Here is a 22,214-nt window from a genome sequence, read left to right as displayed (position 1 = left end):
AATTTATGTGACTTTTTGATCACCTGGTATATATATATTTTTTTTAGAAGGAAAATGAAAATTCATAGCCACACGAATTACAAATTAATTTAAAATCACAAGCAATTCCCACTCCTCTTTCTTCAACAACAATCATTCATTCTGTATTTTTTACAGCTAACACATGAAACAAAAACTTTATAGTCTGGGAGAGAAGCTGTAAATCAATGTCTGAATCCAGTGGAATCCAAATCAACTTCACACACCTGTACGATTCTCCTGTCCCAAGTTTCGATGCTGAAGCTTAGAGCTTGTGTCCTACGTTTCGGGCTGCTTCATCTTTTTTGTTGGTAGAAGGATTTCCATGAAACCTCCATTTCCTAAACACAGTTTTTCCACCACCCATTATGCATGAATCTTGACCTCCACATTTAGATTTGCGAATTCAACCTTCCACCCACTAATATGTGTTAGTGTTGTCAAAACATTAATAAACCACACGCAAGCAAGTTTTCAGGCAAATATATAGGTGTCAGCCAGAAATATAGATGTCAGCCAAACATATCGAAAGAAAATAGCCTTAGCACTGATAAAAATTCCTCTGAAGCAAGCAGTTCCCCAAATGATAAAATTTACACACAACATAGATTAAACTGTGTAGATCAAGAAAATAATATTTCTGAAAACTTGATTTTTTTTACCAAAATCCATTACTTCCCCCCTTAACTTTGTTCACCATTTCTTCTGTTTCTGTATGTGTGCTTGTTGTATTCACATATGAGGAACAAGTGTATCTAAGACTAAGCCTCACAGAACTCTACACATGACTTCTCCCCAGTCAGAATTACATTCCCGTACTATGCTGGTTGAATTACTGAGAACATCTACCTGCATTCTTTTGGTCATATTTGACATTAACCAATTGGTTAGTTATACCATCAGTCTCGTATAACTTCAGTTTATCTAGGAAAATACATTCACAAAGTCAAATGCCTTAGAGGAGTCACAGGTTGTAAATAGATAAGTAGCAGTGCTAGAAAATGGTAGCAAAATGCAGGAAGACTGGCAGAAGGTCGACATTTGATACACGGATTGTCAGTGGACTCTCAACATAAACAAAATGTAACATTTTGTGATATAGGTGCAAAGACTCACTATTGTGTAATTACATGATGGATGATTAATCGCTGGGTGCAGTCACTTACATGAAGTACGCGTGAGTATGCATGCGGACCAGTTTAACCCATTTCTGCCTGAAGTAATTTTCACTTCCGACTTCTCCAACTTAAATATCTGTCATCGTCGTCTTCAGTCCTAAGATGGTTTGATGCAGCTCTCCATGCTACCCTATCCTGTGCAAGCTTCATCTCCCAGTACCTACTGCAACCTACGTCCTTCTGAATCTGTTTAGTGTATCAATCTCTTGGTCTCCCTCTACGATTTTTAGCCTCCACGCTGCCCTCCAATACTAAATTGGTGATCCCTCGATGCCTTAGAACATGTCCTACCAACCGATCCCTTCATCTAGTCAAGTTCTGCCACAAGCTCCTCTTCTCCCCAATTCTATTCAATACCTCCTCATTAGTTATGTGATCTACCCATCTAATCTTCAGTATTCTTCTGTAGCACCACATTTCGAAAGCTTATATTCTCTTCTTGTCTAAACTATTTATTGTCCACGTTTCACTTCCATACATGGCTACACTCCATACAAATACTTTCAGTAACGACTTCCTGACATTCAAATCTATACTTAATGTTAACAAATTTTTCTTCTTCAGAAAGGCTTTCCTTGCCATTGCCAGTCTACATTTTATATCCTCTCTACTTCGACCATCATCAGTTATTTTGCTCCCCAAATGGCAAAACTCTTTTACTACTTTAAGTGTCTCATTTCCTAATCTAATTCCCTCAGCATCACCCGACTTAATTCTACTACATTCCATTATCCTCATTTTGCTTTTGTTGATGTTCATCTTATACCCTCCTTTCAAGACACTGTCCATTCTGTTCAACTGCTCTTCCAAGTCCTTTGCTGTCTCTGACAGAATTACAATGTCATCGGCGAACCTCAACGTTTTTATTTCTTCCCCATGGATTTTAATACCTACTCTGAATTTTTCTTCTGTTTCCTTTACTGCTTGCTCAATACATAGATTGAATAACATCGGGGAGAGGCTACAACCCTGTCCCACTCCCTTCCCAACCACTGCTTCCTTTTCATGCCCCTCGACTCTTATAACTGTCATCTGGTTTCTGTACAAATTGTAAATAGACTTTCGCTCCCTGTAGTTTACCCCTGCCACCTTCAGACTTTGAAAGAGAATATTCCAGTCAACATTGTCAAAAGCTTTCTCTAAGTCTACAAATGCTAGAGACATAGGTTTGCCTTTCCTTAATCTATTTTCTAAGAAAAGTCATAGGGTCAGTATTGCCTCACGTGTTCCAACATTTCTACGGAATCCAAATTGATCTTCCCAGAGGTCAGCTTCTACCAGTTTTTCCATTTGTCCATAAAGAATTCCTGTTAGTATCTTGCAGCCGTGGCTTATTAAACTGATAGTTCCATAATTTTCATATCTGTCAGCACCTGCTTTCTTTGGGATTGGAATTATTATATTCTTCTTGAAGTCTGAGGGAATTTCGCCTGTCTCATACATCTTGCTCACCAGATGGTAGAGTTTTGTCAGGACTGGCTCTCCCAAGGCTGTCAGTAGTTCTAATGGAATGTTGTCTACTCCCGGGGCCTTGTTTTGACTCGGGTCTTTCAGTGCTCTGTCAAACTCTTCATGCACTGTCATATCTCCCATTTCATCTTCATCTACATTTCCTTAATATTGTCCTCAAGTACATCGCCCTTGTATAGGCCCTCTATATACTCCTTCCACCTTTCTGCTTATCCATATATGCATATCCATATATGCAATTTTATACTATCTTGGCGAATCTCAACACTGAAGTCTTCTCGGGTTGTCACCTGAGTCGAGGTGTCGCTCTGCGGCTATGTTTCACCGAGTTTCCTAATTGTCATCTTCCGGTGAGTTGTTGGATTCGTGTCCTCTCCGGGTCTTTATAGCAGCCGAACTGCAGGGTCCTCTGCCTCGTCTGTGTAGGCAATGCCAACTGTGTGCCTCTAGAAGGGATGTCTGACACTGCCAAATAGTTCAGAAGGGAGACTCTTAGGGTCTTGAAAAAAAGGGGAGAAATGCTGAAAACAGGCTTCTCCACAGCTGAAAGCTGGGTGATACCGTATTTACTCGAATCTAAGCCGCACCTGAAAAATGAGACTCGAAATCGAGGAAAAAAAATTTTCCCGAATCTAAGCCGCACCTGAAATCTGAGACTCGGAATTCAAGGGAGAGAAAAGTTTTAGGTCACACTTCCAAATCGAAACAAAGTTGGTCCATTGTAATATGAGACACAATTTAGGTTGAATGAATGACGATAGAGCTGTAGTAGTTTGGTTCGAGTCGTAAGCTTAGCAGTTAAGCTTTACCAGGTAGCCGTTGTTATGCATCAGGCGCTCCATCCTTATTTATACGGGTACCCTTCCTTTTTCACGTGCTTCGTCTGGTTTGAATTGATTGCTTATTTTTCTTTGATCTGACAAGTGCAGTTCTCTTTGTTATAGGTGTTTGCGTCACTCAAAGCTGAAAATGCATTGCTGTACTGTGTCATGCATTGTTTGTTGCATTCTGGTAGTGCGTGTTTACGGCCTGTCGCCGCTCGCGGTATGGCTTGCTTTTGTGCACGCTACCGCCGCTTACAATTAAAAAAAACAAAGAAAGGAATCGTCTCATTAGCGAAACAATGGCAAGAGACTGCTATTCGTTGCTACTTACACTGCTGCTTTCTTTGATAATGATCAGCAAGAACCAAATAATAGATTGCGTATGATAGAAGATGTTCTGAACGAGAATTTAGTGAAAATTTTTTCCGTTTGAAAATCTTTGCAGACGCCTCTTTAGTACATTACATTATGCACAGAAATTAGTCATCTTAGATTTAAAAATCTAGTCAATTGCCGTGCTTCATTTCTGACTGTATCACTACTAGGCATAAGAATAATAGGAATATAAACATGACATGGTATGTATATTCTTCCGCGTCTGCTATTGTCTCACTCTAGTTTCGTAGTTTGTTAGGCGGACAGGATTTAAATGAGATAGCAGCAAACATGAAAGAATACATGGCAAAATGTTTATATTCGTATTATTCTTATGGTGAAGAGAATTCTGTATGTGATTCACAATCCATAAAAGTTCCTATTAGCAACCATTTCTTCTCAAAGTTAGGAAAAAATTCAGAAAGCAGAGTTGGCCATATTGACAAACATCCCAAACAGTATTGCCAGTCGGATTTTCGTAGTACATTGAAATGCTGCTACGTTCGAAGAGGAACAATACGGAATTTGTATTTACTTCGTTGGATAATGTATGAAAATGCAGTGGTCGAAACTCGGGGCAGAGAAAGAAAAGCTCGTCTTCCACCTTTTTTTTTTTTTTTTAATTTATTTACTGTCGCAGAGGTTTTGGTGCCAGTATTTGTCTTTGTGCCTGCGAAGCATGCCTGCGTAGCGCTACATATATTCGACGACAGAAGTTAGTTGTGGCGGCACCTACCAACATTTTTCAGAACTTCCGCTTACTTTGCACTCGATTCTAAGCCGCAGGCGGTTTTTTGGATTACAAAAACCGGAAAAAAAGTGCGGCTTAGATTCGAGTAAATACCGTAAGCGACCTACGAGAAGACAAAGATAAAGTAGTTCTAGCGGTACACAAGGGTAATGCGATAGAAGTGCTATATCAGTTGACTACTGGCAGAAGATTCAGATCCTTTTACGAGATCCAGCTTACAAACAAGTGAAAAAAGATCCAAAATCAGCTGTGACGAGGAAGACCATCTCGCTGGTAAAAGATTCACGAACAGACAAGGATATAGTTAGATGGCTGTACCTCAGAGCACCGATACCACTGTGCCTGTACGGACTTCCAAAGGTACACCAGAAGGGATTTTCACTACATCCAGTAGTGGATACAATAAATTCGCGAATTTTTGGAGTAGGCAAACGCCTGGTGCAGCTATTGAAGTATCCTGTGGCACATTGTGCTCACCATGTTAAACTCAACAGAGTTTGTGAAGGTACTTCGAGGGACATGTCTGGACAAAGGTGACATCCTAGTCCGCTTTGATGATGTGCTCATCTTCAGGACTCCTCGACATAACTAAGGGCCACTTCAACAAAAACACAGTGGAACTGTTCCTCCATGCATTCGCATCACATACTTTCAGTGTGGTGGTAAATTCTACTGACAGATAGAAGGAGTTGCCTTGGGTTCCTCTCTGTTGCCACGTATTGCAAATCTATACATGGAACACATTGAAGAAACATCTCTCAAAATGGCTCTGATATTGGAAAAATCTGCCTCAGTTGCAAAAATTTTGCAGTGCAATTCCGCATGCAACAGTCAGTGCCAGCGTAGTTGCTGCTGCCAACCAACAGTGTGGTGAAGTGATGCTGGGGCTGGACTTCAGTTAAGTAATTTTAATTCGACATGGTGCCTTGGTACCACAGTACTATAGGTTTTAATTTTTAATGTTGACTGTGCCTGACTCTGGCATGTTATAGTAATTTTGGTATGTTATAGTAATTTTATGCTTATGAAGAAGGCTAGATTATTCTAGCTGAAACCTTGGTAAAGACCAGAAATTTTTCACAACAGAGGCGGATTTTTCACTATATTAATCTATCACAGTTGCTGACGGGGCTGCAATATGCTAAAAATTCTCAAAATGCCTCTCGTGAAACCGAAGGTGTTCTGCCGCTACTTGAACGACACATGCGTAATTTGGCCGCGTGACAAAGGAAAATCTAAAAGAATATCTTAATCACTTGACAGCATACATGTCAATATTAAATTCACCGTGGAGGCGGAAGAAAACAGATCTCTACTTTTCCTCAGCATCACGGTATAGGAGGAGAATTGACCGCATGTTAGATCATTCCATTTACAGGAAGAAGATACACACTTACCTGTATCTTAACACCAATAGCTGCCACCATCCAGCACAACGCAAATCCCTGCTCACCACCTTGGTGCACAGAGCAAAAGATAAATGTGACAAGGAACTGCACCATTTGAGGAAAACCTTCTGCGAGAATGGCTGTTTTGAGGCGCAGGTAAGTTGCGCTGTCCGGTCGAGCGAGATGAAGAAAGAAGACGTATGTGAAGAAGGCACTAAGGGCTTGGCGTCGGTTCCTTAAGCTGGGCCACAGACGGCAACGATTGCCACAATATTAGAAAAGAGCAACCTAAAAACAATCTTTCACTCATCCGCCAAAATCAAGAATATGCTGGGCTCAGTGAAGGATAAACTAGAAATACAGGTACCTAGGATCTACAGCATCAGCTGTGAGTATGGCAAACAATACGTAGGCCATACGCAGCGATGTATATCACAGAGCTGCTCAGAACGTTTGCCCAGGCCAAAATGAGAAATCTGCAGTGGTGGAACACAATCTCAAGGAAAATTGTATGTTTTATTTCGAACAGTCAGAACTGCTGTGCAGGGTTAACAGGTTCTGGTGTTCAATAATTAAAGAGGCTATGGAGATAAGAGTCCATGACAACGTCAACCTACATAGTGGTTTCCAACTTAGTGCCACATGGGATTCAGCAACAACAAAAATACGGCAAGAACACTGATGCAAAACCGGTGAAGGCAGTGGATGGAATGGACCGGCCCCACAAGGACGCAAAGTACAGACCCACCAGCACACAGGGAACCTCCCACCACCACCATAGACTGCGACTCCACCTCACCGCTGGCTGCGACACCCCTTCCTGAGGGGTGCAATTAGTGCTGCCGATGTGAGCGAGTGGGAGGAACCTACCAAGCGAGGTGGCGCAGTGGTTAGCACACTGGACTCGCATTCGGGAGGACGATGGTTCAATCCCGTCTCTGGTCATCCTGATTTAGGTTGTTTTCCGCGATTTCCCTAAATCGCTTCAGGCAAATGCCGGGATGGTTCCTTTGAAAGGGTACGGCTGATTTCCTTCCCCATCCTTCCCTTACCCGAGCTTGCGCTCCGTCTCTAATGACCTCGTTGTCGACGGGACGTTAAACACTAATATCCTCCTCCTCCTCCTCCTCCTGGGAGGAACCTGTAGCTCAGCGGCTATAAAGACCCAGACAGGTCACGAACCTGACATTTCACCTGCAGATGACAACTAGGAAACTTGTCGAAACATTGCCGCAGAATGATGCCTTGACATGGCTGATAACCCGAGAAGACTTCGTCATAGATATGCATATGTTTAATGATTTAAACAAAAGTGATGCACATACAGGGTGGCTCATGAAATGTGTTACCATTTTGTTTTTGAATATAAACTTTATTGTCAATACAATCTGAAAGGAACATGTACTACAATGAAGAGCCGTCCATGGAGATTTGTTGTAACTCAGCACATGCTCAATATGTCCACCATTTAGTTTCCTAACTTCCTTCAAACGAACACTGAAATTAGTGATTACCCTACGGCACATGTCTTCCGTAATGTCACTGCGAGCTTGAACAATAAGCCTTCTGAGCTCCATTAAATCACGTGGACATTTCAGGAAATTTTTTTCCTTTAGGTACCCCCAAAGAAAAAAGTCACATGGATTGAGGTCTGGACTATTGGGGGGGCCAATTTTGTCCGTCATTCAAGCGACCTGGAAACCTGAGTGAAATGATCCGCATGTCACAATGCTCGTGTAAAAACTCCAACACAGTGTTTGCAGTATGTGGCCTTACTCCATCTTGCATGAACCACTGCATGTTGAAGGGCAAGGCAGTAGCAAGAAGCTGTGGAATGAAGCTATTGTGAAGCATGCTCAAATAACACTCGCTGTTCACAGTTTCTTCAAAGAAAAAGGGTCCAATAAGTCCGTGACTGCAAATTGCTGCCCATGCTGTAACCCTCAGAGCATAATGTTGTCGTTCATGAAGCACTTGTGGGTTTTCAGTGGCCCAAAAGCATACATTTTGTTTGTTAACCACACCGTCTAAATGAAAATGCGCCTCGTCTGAAAACCAAACGTTGTTGAGAGTTTCTTCCCTATCCTCCGCCCACTGAGCAAACAGTAGTCTCTGCTGCTTGCGTTGTTCAGTGAGCTTCTGTGCACAGGTCATCTTGTATGGGTACATATGGAGGTCACTTTTAAGAATGGGTTGAACGGAGCGTCTGGATATTCCCAGTTGCACTGCTGCCTTTCTACACGATTTCCCGGGACCTCTCTGTACAGCAGCTCGTACCGCTTCAATATTCTCCAGTGAACAAACAGGCTTAGGCAGAGGTCGCTTCGCTTCCAATACTGTTCCTTCCTGTACAAATTTATCGTATAACCTGTGGATAGTCTTCTTGCAAGGGACCCATCGTGTGTTAAACTGTTGTCGAAAATGCCTCTGAGTCACAACAAGGCTTTTCGTTTCATGAAAAAGTAACACAATTGCCGATCGTTGCTGTGTCGTCAGTCTTCCATTGTCAGCCATTGCTGCTTACTAGTCTCCTAGCGGCAGTATCATGAATTACACGTCATTTCGTAACTCATTTGTTTTTCCAAGCTCTGCTGGTACTGCTGTAGAGATCCCAGTGGGATATCTAATGTGCGTCGTAAATTGTGAAAGAAACAATTGGTAACACATTTTGTGCGCCGCCTGTATGTCACAAATAAAATAGAAACAAACATTCTACATGGGAAAAATATATTAAAAAACAAAGATTCCATGACTTACCAAACGGGAAAGCGCTGGTAGATAGGCACAATAAAAAAACACACAAACACACACACAAAATTTCAAGCTTTCGCAACCAACGGTTGCTTTGTCAGGAAAGAGGGAAGGAGAGGGAAAGACGAAAGGATGTGGGTTTTAAGGGAGAGGGTAAGGAGTCATTCCAATCCCGGGAGCGGAAAGACTTACCTTAGGGGAAAAAAGGACAGGTATGCTTGTGTCTGTATATGTGTGGATGGATATATGTGTGCATACCTGTCCTTTTTTTCCCCCCTAAGGTAAGTCTTTCCGCTCCCGGGATTGGAATGACTCCTTACCCTCTCCCTTAAAACCCACATGCTTTCGTCTTTCCCTCTCCTTCCCTCTTTCCTGACGAAGCAACCGTTGGTTGCGAAAGCTTGAAATTTTGTGTGTGTGTTTGTGTGTTTTTTTATTGTGCCTATCTACCAGCGCTTTCCTGTTTGGTAAGTCATGGAATCTTTGTTTTTTAAATATATTTTGCCCTGTATGTCACCCTAGACAGAACATATATTTTAAGTGGAATGCATCACAGCAAATAAAATAATGCAGTGTTTATCTATATTATGTTTAGGTGATGGTATTCACTTTCAGTGATACAGACCGGACACACTATGGACAAACCTATACTGCAGTTGCAGCCCATTGTTCTCAGAATTCCTCTTCAGTTTTCTGCAGTACAGTGTCTTCTTTTTTCCCTTGATACCATAACTGCCAGATGATTTTTCTGATCACACCTGATGTTGTGCACCATTTTACCTCTATACAAATTACCTGCAGGGCATCGAGGATCTCTAGAGATTGTTGCATTGGAAGTCCGCTAATGTTTTGTAATGTAGTGTTAACACTGCAACTGTGACATATTCATATACATCTTCCTGTGAAGATGCCATCCATTATGTACAAATGCATCCAGAATCCAATTACAAATTGGCCACCACTATTTCTTTTCTCAAATACTCTCCCTATATAACATTATATTTTTGTCCATTCAGCCAGTTCACGTCCCCCTTTCCCCATATTTTTGTTGTTTTCTTCAATAAAATGTGGTTTAGATACAATGATTCTTTTCTTCCTTTATTTGGAGTCTCTGACAATTGGTGCTGTGGCTGGTTGAATCGATTGTTACTGCATAATTATATAGCCATTTGGTAATAACAACTCCACTTTCCTTGCTGCTCGTGTAATCAAAGTCTCCTCATAGTCCTTTAGGATATTGTCTTACGAGGTACAAGCTGACATTCTTTAGGTAGGCAGTTCTCACGAATAGTCTCAGTAGCACCATAATCTCTTTCCTTTAGGTGAACCAATATCATCTGCAATGGAGAGAGGTTGTGAAAATAAAACTGATAAGGATAGATTCCTACTTTTTTTTTTCAGGAAGTGAACGGAACACTTGAGCCAGAGGTGCTCCACATTTCCCAAATGCTGTCTCATGCTCTTCATTCATTTGTGTTTCAGCTCCTTGATGTATTTAAAAATCCACTAACTCGTGTTTGTGTTTAGTATTTTGTAACCAGATCTAATGCACACACCATTCAGAAACTGTTTGCATCTCTGCCTGACAAAATACTTCTCATGCTGTCATCGTAATCCAAATTCTGTTCAAGACAAAAGTGGAGAGAGAGCTATTTTCTTAGCGTATTTGGCAATGGACAAAGTTTCTACATTTTGTCCTTGACACTGATTTGTGTGTTATACTAGTGAATGAATCTCACTATTGTTTCAAATCTCTCTCTCTCTCTCTCTCTCTCTCTCTCTCTCTCTCTCTCTCTCTCTCTCTCTCATTATGTTGCACATGATTTGATTTCTCATGTCCAACTCCGATTCTCAGTAACATCTTCTACTTGACAGGGTTTATAGCCTGTGACAATTAGACTCCCTAGAATGCCTTTTATCTCCTCATGTCTTATTTTCAGATCTGGTCAGTTCTTGAATGAAGTCTATTTCGTTGATCCAGTGACGGAAAAATTTAATTATTTAATCATTCAGAAACAGTTCAAAGTGCTGAATTATAGACCAGCTTTTGTATTAACTACAATCACTGTCGGGAAATACAGCATTAATACCTTGCAGATGGTACTTTCTCCAATTTTTGATTACAGTGGTGGCCTTTGTTTCATTGGAATTAACATTTTCTGTTATGTCATCGTGAAAGTACTCGTTCTCAGGTTTGCCACCTAACCTGTTTTTTCTGATTAAAATCACTTCTGCACCAGCCTGAAGCCGACATTATTAATCTTTCCACCCGCATCTTCTTCATCAGAATCTTCATCTGACTCCATATTAGCTTCAAGAGGCTCAATAAATATATGTTGCATCTTCTCCTCCTCCTCCTCAAAAATAGCTAGGATATCATGTACAGACAGGCATCTAAAAAGAAAGAGTCATTATATTGACTGTTCTGACGCAATATATCGCTCCATGTTTCTGTGCGGGTATGCATATAGTTTTTCAACTTTTGTTACCTGTGTTTTACATGCTGTTTTATCTTCCTGTTTTGTGTATTTTATTGACATTAGTCTCGCCCTGTTTTTGCGTGGGCACTAAAGACCTCACTTTCGTGTGCCTGTACAAATGTGTCCGTGTCTGTCCACGCAACAACAGCAGGCATTCAAAACGTATGCATTGCTACTGGTAAGAGAAAATGATGGCAGACTGTTACATAACATATATGTTAGGTAAGACAAAAATGGTTAAAGTGCAACAATACTTAAAGTAATCGTCAGAAAGACAGTAGGCGGATAGACTTCCTGAGGAATCTTCAGATAAATCTGCCTACCCATGAGCAAAGTAGCTTACAAAACCCTCATTCTACCAGTTTGGTTTGGTGATTTGATTAACGCAGGGAGACGAAAACAGCAGTGGTCTAAGCCCACTTTGCTCGCAAGAAAAACTGGATTTATTGTGCAATTTTGCTTCCTGTGAGTCTAGTGAAGCCAACGGGTACTCCTAAAAAGCACCAGGAGACCTTTTACTAGTTCCTTACTCGACACTAATTCTTCGGGCTGTACTGACTCAAATATTCTGTTTCTGCCCCCCAGAAGCTTGCAGCAGTTAAAAGCTCAGATTCTCTATGAAATTTGCCGCAGTTACAAAACGTTTATTCAAAAACTGGGTGAAATGCCTCTAGTGTCACGTAGCCGTGAACGGTCGTCATTTGCCGAATGTAGTATTTTGTAAGTAAATATGAATAAATGTTGTATCTCGTGTAAAATGCTCAACTTTGTTTTGCAGTTAGTTTGTGTTTTATTCAAATTTGAAATTGTCAAAACAGTGTTAAACACACTGTAGTATGTGTGGTGGATTTATTTCCCTATAAGTGTTAAAACTACTGTTTTCTTGTGACTGACACATAGATCCTGTTTTCTGCACACGTTTCCCACAATGTCTAGTGCACACTGTGCCAGTTTCTCATTCCTCACAGTAGCTTCTAACTTTTTTGTCGTTGTACTGATACTTGAGTGTAGTTTGTTAGTCTGGGACCCTCACCAGATGGGGCCGATAGAGGAAATCTAAAGAAGATCACATGTTTTGTTGCAAGTAGAGTTGTAAAACTACCATAGGTTACGTCAAGCCAGTGTAGATGGTGGTAGATTTTTCTAATAGCGTTTCCCAATTGAGATCGTACCTTTGTTACCAGAATGTTAGATGTATTGCATACCTATCAGGTGCTACCTCATTATTATCGTTTAATTTACGTACGTGATCTGTGTTTTCCTAGATTCCCTAGAAACTGGACAAAGTGAACAATCTAGAAACTGAGGAGAATATATTAAGGGCTCCATAACCTAAAAAACATTTTCGTTCTACTTACTTATTCTCTTGTTTGTTACGTAAAAATAAACACTATTTATAGAAAAATTGAAATTGTTTGGTTCAGGTTTTATTCATAAATTGTTGAACTGTAGTGTGAAAAACAGGATGTTGTAGCAGAAATAAAGGAAACAACACAGACTTATTGTATAGTGCAAGAAAACACAATTTCCTCAAAAAATAAAACTAAACAAAAATATATCAAACATCCCTTTAGTACTTGGGCACTCTTACATAAAATGTTTCTCCTTTTTTATTCCAGTTACTAATCACAAATGAATTCTTTATCGTCTAAAGAATTCATTTGTGATCAGTGACTGGAATAAAAAAGCATTTTACAGTATTGGATCACTGTTTTTGTACACGTGATTATGTCGCAGTTGGCGATAAAATGTTTCTGTTATTCACAGACTAACTTACACATTTATCAGTAATAACAGGAAACACTTGCCTTCGACCCTGTTGAAGAATGTTATTTTGAGTACAGAATAACAATAACTACCCATATTTTTATGTTTGTCAGTGTAAGCTATACTTGCCTCAAAAGTAATTGCTTCAGTTGCATAAAAGCACAGAAGTTATGTGATCAACTGATTTTTATTACTTATATTTTTTAGTGATGTAAAATGGACTAATGCTGAATGATATGCAGTTCTAATTATGTGCAAGACAGACAGACAAAAAGCAAAGAGAAATGATCGGCTCCCATTTTCTCTCTCTCATGTTCATTTATGTTTCTTTCCCTATCAGTGCTACGAATACTACTTGTAATCCTAGCATTTACATTGTCATTTATGTACTGCACCGAACCTACTGAAATGTCATTTTGATAGAGCGTGACTCTAGTCACAAGCCGTAGGGTGGTCATCCAGCTCTAAAGGCAAATATTACTGGTGAGGAGCACAATTGTGGGCATGTGAGTAAAGAGACTGGCTAGAAATATTGCAAACTTTGGTTGGGTGACCTAACTGTGGCCTCCTTTTGTCAATCCACTCCGAGGAAACAAAATCAGCCTAGCTCATCCTAGAGTTTGGGCTCTACACCGTAACCCACGGCTTTCTCGTGCATCTTGATAGACCTCCAGAAGGTGATGCATATGGCGTTACTGTAACAGTGTGCCATATTTTAATGTTGTCTGTATGCTGCTACTAGGGCAATAAATGGTTGGACTATTTTGAGTAACAATCGGATGAGTGAAGCGGAGGCTTTAAGCATTTGTGATGAGTCGGGACTCATCCCCGAGTTGTTACAGAATGGATTGAGTGGCCGACTCTTTCCTATTGTTGAACTGTGAAGACATGGACTTCAGTGTGTGTGATGTTTTAACCTACTTACCATTTCAAATGATAAGTTGTAATTATTTAAAAAGCATCATCATCATCATCATCATCATCAAATTCACCTAATAAATGAGACATTAAGCAGTTAAGTCAGTCAACTTTTCTTTAGGTTCTTCTTGTTCTTCCAATAAGCTTTTGTTCTTTCCAAAAAAGATTATTTACATTCTTCTGACCACTTTTGCCCGTACGCTATTTGTTTTGTTGCCGTGATGTAGCTTCCCATTTGTCACTGTGTGTTTTAAGGTGTCCCTTTTTAAAATGCCGGTTGGTCTTATGTTTGTGGTTTTGAGATCCTTTCAGATTGCGTTCAGCCAAAGTGTTGAATTTTTCAGTGGTGTTGTTTGGTCTATTATCCTTTTTGTCTTTTGCTTTGCTGGTAGTCTTTTGAGATGATAAAAGAATTTGATTTACCTTTTTGTAATGTGAATTTAGACTTCAGATATTTGAAAATTTTTCTGTTTTGATTGTTTGTAGCCTATAACTGTCTTTGGGATGTCTTTCTTCTAAAATTTTCCTAATTATCTTTCTCTCTCATGTTTTGAGCCCTTCAAATTTGTTTTTTTTCTATTAAGTGTCAGTGTTTCGCAAATGTAAAGAGACTGTTGGTTGTATAAATGTGTTGTAGTGCTGACTTTTTGTCTGTCTTGACATGGATTTTTTTGCTGTAGAGGTTTTGGGCTTACCTTAATGCTGACATTTTGGAGGCAATTTTGCTGAGAGATGTTTTCCAAGGCCTATCAGTTTGATGAATTCTTAGTGGTTTTTAAAATACAGGACCCTGTTGATTTTACTGTGTTTTATTTTCGGGTTCCCCACTTCTACCTTCAGACATAAGAATTCAGTTTTCTTGAATGAGATTCGTAACCTGAAGTGTTTTTCTTGTTGGTCCAGGGTTTTATGTAGCAGCTGACTCACTCTTTGTAGTTGAAACACTTCATGAGATCTGCACACAACGTAACATCTGACATATTTACGTTTTCCTGTAATCCAGTCACTGCAGTTGATTCTCTTGGAAGTAGAGGTCCCGTTAATCAGTGCCTCTCAGATCATATGTGTAGACAAGGAAAGGTGCATGCAACACTTCAGACCCTACGTTTTCTGCATGTTCTTTAAAAGCCTTGAGCTGTTTGACAGCAGTCTCTTGTCTTCTGCAAGTATTGCCAGGTCGTCTGGAAATGCGAGGTATGGTATGTAGTGGTTGTCTTTGGGAAAGCCCCGGAAGATTGGCTTCCAAAATCCACATTTCTTGAGTTCTTTCTCCCATTCTTCCATAACCTTATCTGGGGTGACACTGAACAGAATAGGAAAGAATCCTTCTCCTTGTATCACACCTGTTTTAATGTCAAAGGGTTCCGAGGTTTCCCCAGTAAAATTTAATTTAGATTTTGTGCCAGTTCATGTTTGTTTTTTAAGTTCTTGTGTTTTGGGTCTAATCCCTTCTCTTCCAAGATTTGAAATAGTTTGAGCCTGTCTACTCAGTTGAACACTGTTTTGAAATCGACAAATCTACATACTAGAGGTTTGTGACTGGGGGGAAGGCTCACGTTTTGAATGCAGTTTTGAAGTTAAAAATTTGTTCTTGGAATGACCTGTTCAGTCTGAATCCAGCTTGATATTCTGCTGATTTAGGTACCAATTGTTTTTGTGTTCTGTTCAAGAGACAAACTGATGGGATTCTGGTGATCAGGAGGGAGATTCCTCTGTAGTTGTTTTATGTATTGGATGGGTTAGTCATCATCATTATCATCATCATCATCATCATCTTCTTCTTCTTCTTCTTCTTCTTCTTCTTCTTATTGTTCACTTTATTTGCCACATTGGACCACTTGTCATAATACATTCAGTTTTTATTTTTATTTTTTTTTTGGAGGTTGTACTATTCAGTGCTTGTGATCTGCTCAATAATGATTCATTATTTCTGATCATGATTTTCACATTTAATCTGAAATTTCATGATTCTTAAGAAAAGTATTTCGTCTTTGTTTTCTGCATCTGTTATCTGGAGTCTAACTGCTTGAGAATCTTCCTGAATTTGTCAGATCCATCATCATCCTGTCTTCTTTCTCATCACAAGTTGTAGTAAGATCTTGTTTCCTTGCAGTCGCAAGATGTGAAAGAAATTTTTCTTTTTCATTGTGCTTGTTATTGGGCCAATCCCTCATTACACAGATTCATTGGGGAGGATTCTCTGGCTCCTTTAATCTGGTATTTATTTTTTTATGAGAGTTCTGATGATTTGTGTTTCAGTTTTGAGGAGCTGATCAATTCTTTGTTGTGGACACATTTGCTCAATACAGTTATTAACCTTAGACTGTATTGAGTGTAGGTGTGGTGGCATTGTTGACTATCTGCACTCCCCAAGTTTCGTACCTGGAGAGGTGGTCCTTTGTACTCTCCCAAACATTGGCATTATCAAACATTCATACAAGGCATTCTGGCCCGAGTTGCCAGAGTTGGCGTCATTTGTACACGAGTTGCTTGTGTGTATGAATGAGGTGCATTTCTCTTTTGCTGATGAAGTATGTGACTGGGAGTTTTTTTGTAAGTGTCTTTTAATTGTGCATATCTGTAACTGAAGAGTGTCATATGTGTGGTAAGTAGCAATCTGTCTCTTCCTAAATTATTCATACAATGTAGACATTCATGGCTGGTATTTGCGATATTGCTGATATTTGATTTATTGGCATAAGGCCATGGTCCAATACATAATTGCCTTCTAACATTTCGCCTTCCACTGTTGGAGATTTCATCATAGACTGTGACAAGTTGGGAAGTTCAGTGTGTTTTGAGTCTTTAACAGCTTTATCGACTTGTTATAACATCTGAAGTCTCTGGTAGTGAAAGATGAAACATTAAGCAGCGAACTGTGCCTTTTATCACAGCCTTATGACTGTAAGTCAATCAGCAATATTATCACACACTGTCAAAAAAATCTTTTATTTCCATAGTATGCTGCCATGGTAATATTATTTGCAGGAAAGACTAATTCACTCAGTTAGCAAAATGTATACATTCACAGTCAGAGTGTGTGCGGATAGCCATGCTACAGACAACCCTAAAACTGGCAGCATTTGAGCTGTCCCTCTGCTGCAGTAGTCACTTAATTCTGTATCTGTCGTCTTTGCATATGTACAGTGGTCAGTGGTTGAATGTAGGAACTGATTTGTGGTTGGCCTTCTTTTGTATGGTAGTTTTGGAAATATGGTTTGCAATTTGTAACAATGCTCAGCAGCTGTTGCCAGTGGTAACAACTGTCCTCCTGTGTGTTTTGTTTCACATTTGAAGACAGCCCAATTCACCAAAGACCAGTCATTATAGTTAAATAAAAAAGTCATTAGACTCTTTCATTGCTAAAATGATTCTCTCCACAATGTAATATTGTGTCTTAAAGGATGTACAAGATGTGATCACAAAATAATTGGAATTTTTGTTTTTCTTAAAGAGTCTTTATTTATTCATCATCATCTTTGCCCCCTTCAAAGTAAACTCCCTCAGATATAATACACTTGTGTGAGAACTTTTTCCAGTCTTGGAAGCACTTCTGGAACTCGCTTTTCACTATGGTGTTCAGCTCCTTCAGCAAGTCTGTTTTTATCTCATCAGGGCATCAAAAGACGTCATTTCAGGGTTCTCAAACAAAGAAAGAAGTCTTAGGGGGCCTTGTCTGCCAAAAACGGTGGCTGAGACAACATAACAGTTTTGTTTTTTGCCAGCAAAACGCAAAGAAGCATTGAGCTGTGAGTGGGAGCATTATTGTGATGCAATTTCTATGAGCGGTTTCACCACAGTTCTGGTCATTTTTCTTGGATTGCTTCACGCAAATGGCACATAAATTCCAAGTAGTATTCCTTGTTGGCTGTATGACAATAAGGCAGAAACTTGTGATGAGCTGTCCCATTGCGGTTGAAGAAATCAGTGAGAAGAACCTTCACATGTGGCCGATCTTGTGGAATATTTTTTGGTCTTTGCCCATCAGGCAGTTTCCATTGGGACGATTGGTCTTGGTTTCAGTGTCATACTGTTCTACCCTTGCTTTGCCATCTGTTATAACTGTCTTTGGAAGTTCTGGATCATTGTCAACTTCATTCAACAGATCCTGTGCAATGTCTGCACAGTGCTGTTCTTGGTCAAAATTCAACAATTTTGGAACAAACTTTGCTGCTACATGTTTAATGCCCCAAAACCTCAGAAAAAATTGTCTGACATGAGCTAAAGGCTATACTGACACCATCAGCAACCTGTCTGATTGTAATTTTCCAGAACTTTTTTATTTTATTTTTATTTATTTTTTTACTTCTTCCACATTGCCATTGGTAATGATATGCTAGGATGGCTAGGGCTGTTGTCATCACCAAAGTCTTCTCGACCCTCTTTGGAAAATTTATACTACTCTCAAACTTTTGTCTTACTTGTGGCAAAGTCGCCAAGGGCCACAGACAACATTTTGAATGTGGTGCTGCACTTCATTCCATGTTTCAAGCAAAATTTAATGCAAATTCTTTGATCCACTGTTTCCAAAAATAAAAAAATAAAAAAATTACTGATCACTCGAAAACATGTGTAACTTTTTCGACTGTCAACAGTAAACTAAATATTTAAAACAGCTGAAAATTCAAACATACATCAGGAATATGTCCACGAATAAGATAAAAAAATTTCTGAAAATTGGATGTATGAAGCCTGCAAAATTAAAAAATTCCTGTTACTTTTTGATCACATCTCGTAATGCATTATAAACACAATTAGCTGAAGTCTGCTGAAAATTTGTGGCCTTTCTGTCCAGTGTTCTTACAGTGTTCTCTACATTCCAGGTTGTGGCAGCTACTGATGCCCGACAAACCTTTGGAGTCGCGTGTTACGAAGCAGTGGCAGGATATCGGTTTCCAGGGGGAAGACCCCAAGACGGACTTCCGCGGCATGGGTCTCCTGGGGCTGGAGAACCTGATATACTTTGCCCAGGAGTACCCCGGGGCCGCGTGCCACGTGCTCTCTCACTCGCACCACCCCCGCTACGGGTACGCCTTCGCCATTGTCGGCATCAACCTGACTAGCATGGCCTACCACATGTTGAAGGACGGCACGGCCAAGACGCACTTCTTCAATGTCACCCGCGGCTGCCCCGCCATATCTTCCTTCCACCAGTTCTACTGCTTCCTGTTCTACGAGTTCGACAGGTTCTGGATAGAGTCCAAACCTGAAAATGTTATGGACTTCGCACGAATCAAGGAGCGTTTCGAAAGTGCCATCCGCACATCTCTCACTAATCCAAGTACAATTTTCAGGTTGAACATATCAGTAGACAATATATAGTTAGGTTACCTGGAACGGCTAGTGACATTCGCTAGAATTGTTACCTCTCCTTTTGCACGTTTCTTCCCTGTCCTTTCTTGCCAGAAAGTTGTCACCAGGATGCAGAATGTGGCACGGATAGGCTTTCAGATTTGAAGTTCCTCAAAAGAAAATCATTAAGTCTCTTAACAAGAATGAGTTGTAGAGTGTCATATTATGTGATATAATGGTCATCATCTCCACCAAAGTTTTACTTATTATGCAGGCTTGGCTATTTTTTTTTTTTTTTTTTTTTTTTTTTCTTTTGACATACCATGTATGATTAACTATTGTTTTTATTTGAATTTTATTGTATCGACTTTGGTTATTGTAAGACTGTAAGATTCCATTTGTGCTTATTTATTTGATTTTGTTTGCACTTTTTAAATATCCTGTTAAGTCCTTACTTTTTCAAGTACGAGACTGTTGCGTTATACAGGTCGCGACAAATAGTATTTCAGTAATTGAGAATGCACCGTGTTAAATGTGTTCATAGAATCTATGAGAATTATTTTCTCTTAGTGTTTAAGATTGCAAAGACCTCTGACAGTGTGGTCAGAGCTAACTTGTGTGTGTTATATTTATTATGTGATATATTTTTGTGGCTGTGGATACTAGAAAAATATTGCCTGTGCATGACTTTGAAAAATTGAATACATGCATTCAGGATGGAAATAATAAATGAATGGAATATTTCTGTGTTCAATAAACAGAAAAGAGATGCTTGTTAATAATAATTTTTTTTAAAAGTGTAGTCATTAAGTTGTCTATACACCCCTCATAATATTGACGACTTGTGTGGTTAACAACCGTACAGTTACATGCTCCCCTGTTACTTTATTGTATCGAGATGGCTATTCTACTTGAACTTGTCATTCTATGTTACTCAGTAAAAAGCGTATCCTCATCTATTTGGCAGAGCAGGCAATAATGGGCGAGGACTTTTGGAGGAGCAGAGTCGGTTGTCTCTGTACGAGTAGGGCTGCTATTGTCCTGACTTATTCAGCCAGTTATAGGAGAATGTGGAATCCTGACAACTCACCAACTTTGTGTTTGTCACATACGCAAAATATTGCCAGATGTGAAAGAAGCAGTAAGTTGGATGAAAACATCCTAGGACCAATTAGGCATTGAACCAAAAACCTTGGCTTCTGAATTGTACTCGTCCACCAGGCAACACCCCTCGTAGCATCAGTGCCGACTTTTGCTCTTCTGTGGCCATTCTAGCTCTATGGAACATATGGGTAGGCCTGAAATAACACTGTCATCAGAAGCAATTCTATTTCTTAAAATCAAACAAACTATCATATTTGATATGAAAGAAGCTCAGCTTTTACATTCACAGTAATTAAGAGATTTAATTAGTTACATTTTCATACATTTGTGTTTTGGTACTGCCTCGTCCATGTGGCAGTAGCTATACATTTCATAAAAGTCCGAGGAACAATTGTATTTAATTTAACAGTGTTATGTTTTACATTCTCAAAAATTAAAACATAATCAACAACGTGAATTTTTTTTTGTCATGTAAACTTGTAGAGGCATCCTCTTGAGACCTCTGGATTTTCCAACTTGCGCTGACAGTGCGATATTACCACCGGTGAACAAAAGAGACTTGGTTTATTGAAGTTGAGTTTGTTCAATGGGATAAGAAGAAGAAAAGTTGGGCATTCATCTTTGTCTTTCGGTTCTTGGACAATCAGCTTCTGATTGGCAATTTTCACACACTAAATAAATCTAAAGCAAACGACCATTATATGGTAGAATATGGAGAGCCTTAGCTGTACTTGAACTGCAGACCATTTCATAGGGCCTCTACTAACTGAATTTCCAAAACTGCACGTAACTGTTTACTGTTAGTTGTTTCTCCAATTAGACCACACACCACTAAGAAAATGAATGTACACGAAATGTACTGTTTTATAAAAATAATTTGGAATGGAGCATATGGATGCTCCTTTTTTTTTTCTAATATATTCGTACTGAAATATGTATTTCTGTCTTCAAAACCTCCATTTCTGCTGCTTGTAACTATTTCTGTTAGAATCATTGTCATTTCTGTTTATTACTGTACAAATACCAATGCTAATTGTTAAATATCATTGTAGTCACTTGCATTATGTTCAACAGTTTGTCCTTAAATGTAATTGAATCTTGCTAGCCGGCCGAAGTGGCCGAGCGGTTCTAGGCGCTTCAGTCTGGAACCGCGCGACCGCTACGGTCGCAGGTTCGAATCCTGCCTCGGGCATGGCTGTGTGTGATGTCCTTAGGTTAGTTAGGTTTAAGTAGTTCAAAGTCTAGGGGAGTGATGACCTCAGATGTTTAAGTCCCATAGTGCTTAGAGCTATTTGAACCATATTTGAGCCAAATGGGCAAAATCGCCATGAGCATTGAGGCTACTGCCCAACCGATGCTGCAGGTTGAAGATATCTGTTTGGTAAAACACCATGTCGTGCTGTGTGAAGAAGTCCATTAACTGCCTGTGCACATGCTAGTCCAACAGGAATTGTTGACCATTTGAGACATGTTTTAAGGGACTGAACATGTGATGATAGCATTGTGAGAGATCAGGACTGTAGGGCAGGTGCTCTAGACTCTCCCACTTGAGTCGATGTCACTTTTGTGATACAATATTTGCAATATAGGGCCGTGCATTATCAAGAATCAGCAGCATTCGACAGCATGTCCGTCCTGTTGAGACACACTTGGTAATAATGTTGCCGTAGTTCACGTTACCACATACACGCTGAAGACACGAATGCCGTACCAATCACCTGCCTAAATGTCGATGCTTATATACTCGCATCAGAGTCGCTCTACAGATAGATGGATACTCTGCAAATGACACTGCCTGGCAAAGGGTTCATCAAACCGCCTTCACAATCGTTCTCTGTTATTCCACTCTCAAACAGTGTGAGGTAAAAACAAACTCTTATATCTTTACATGCGAGCTC

The 22,214-nt window shown here is 39.8% G+C and overlaps 1 protein-coding gene across 1 annotated transcript in view; it reads left to right on the top strand.

Annotated features, from left to right (window-relative positions):
• LOC126109648 (ELMO domain-containing protein 2) overlaps positions 1-21,179 on the top strand; it is a 28,284-nt gene extending 7,105 nt beyond the window's left edge. Inside the window, exon 2 of the mRNA XM_049914698.1 lies at positions 18,744-21,179. Within this exon, the coding sequence (XP_049770655.1) occupies positions 18,744-19,242 (499 nt within the window). The 3' untranslated portion in view covers positions 19,243-21,179. The remainder of the gene's footprint in view (positions 1-18,743) is intronic.
• The last annotated feature ends 1,035 nt before the right edge of the window (positions 21,180-22,214 follow it).

The sequence above is a fragment of the Schistocerca cancellata genome, chromosome 12, assembly GCF_023864275.1.
Source record: "Schistocerca cancellata isolate TAMUIC-IGC-003103 chromosome 12, iqSchCanc2.1, whole genome shotgun sequence".
Classification (NCBI taxonomy): domain Eukaryota; kingdom Metazoa; phylum Arthropoda; class Insecta; order Orthoptera; family Acrididae; genus Schistocerca; species Schistocerca cancellata.
The sequence above is the reverse complement of the archived record's forward strand: the minus strand, read 5'-3'. Positions and strand labels throughout refer to the sequence as shown.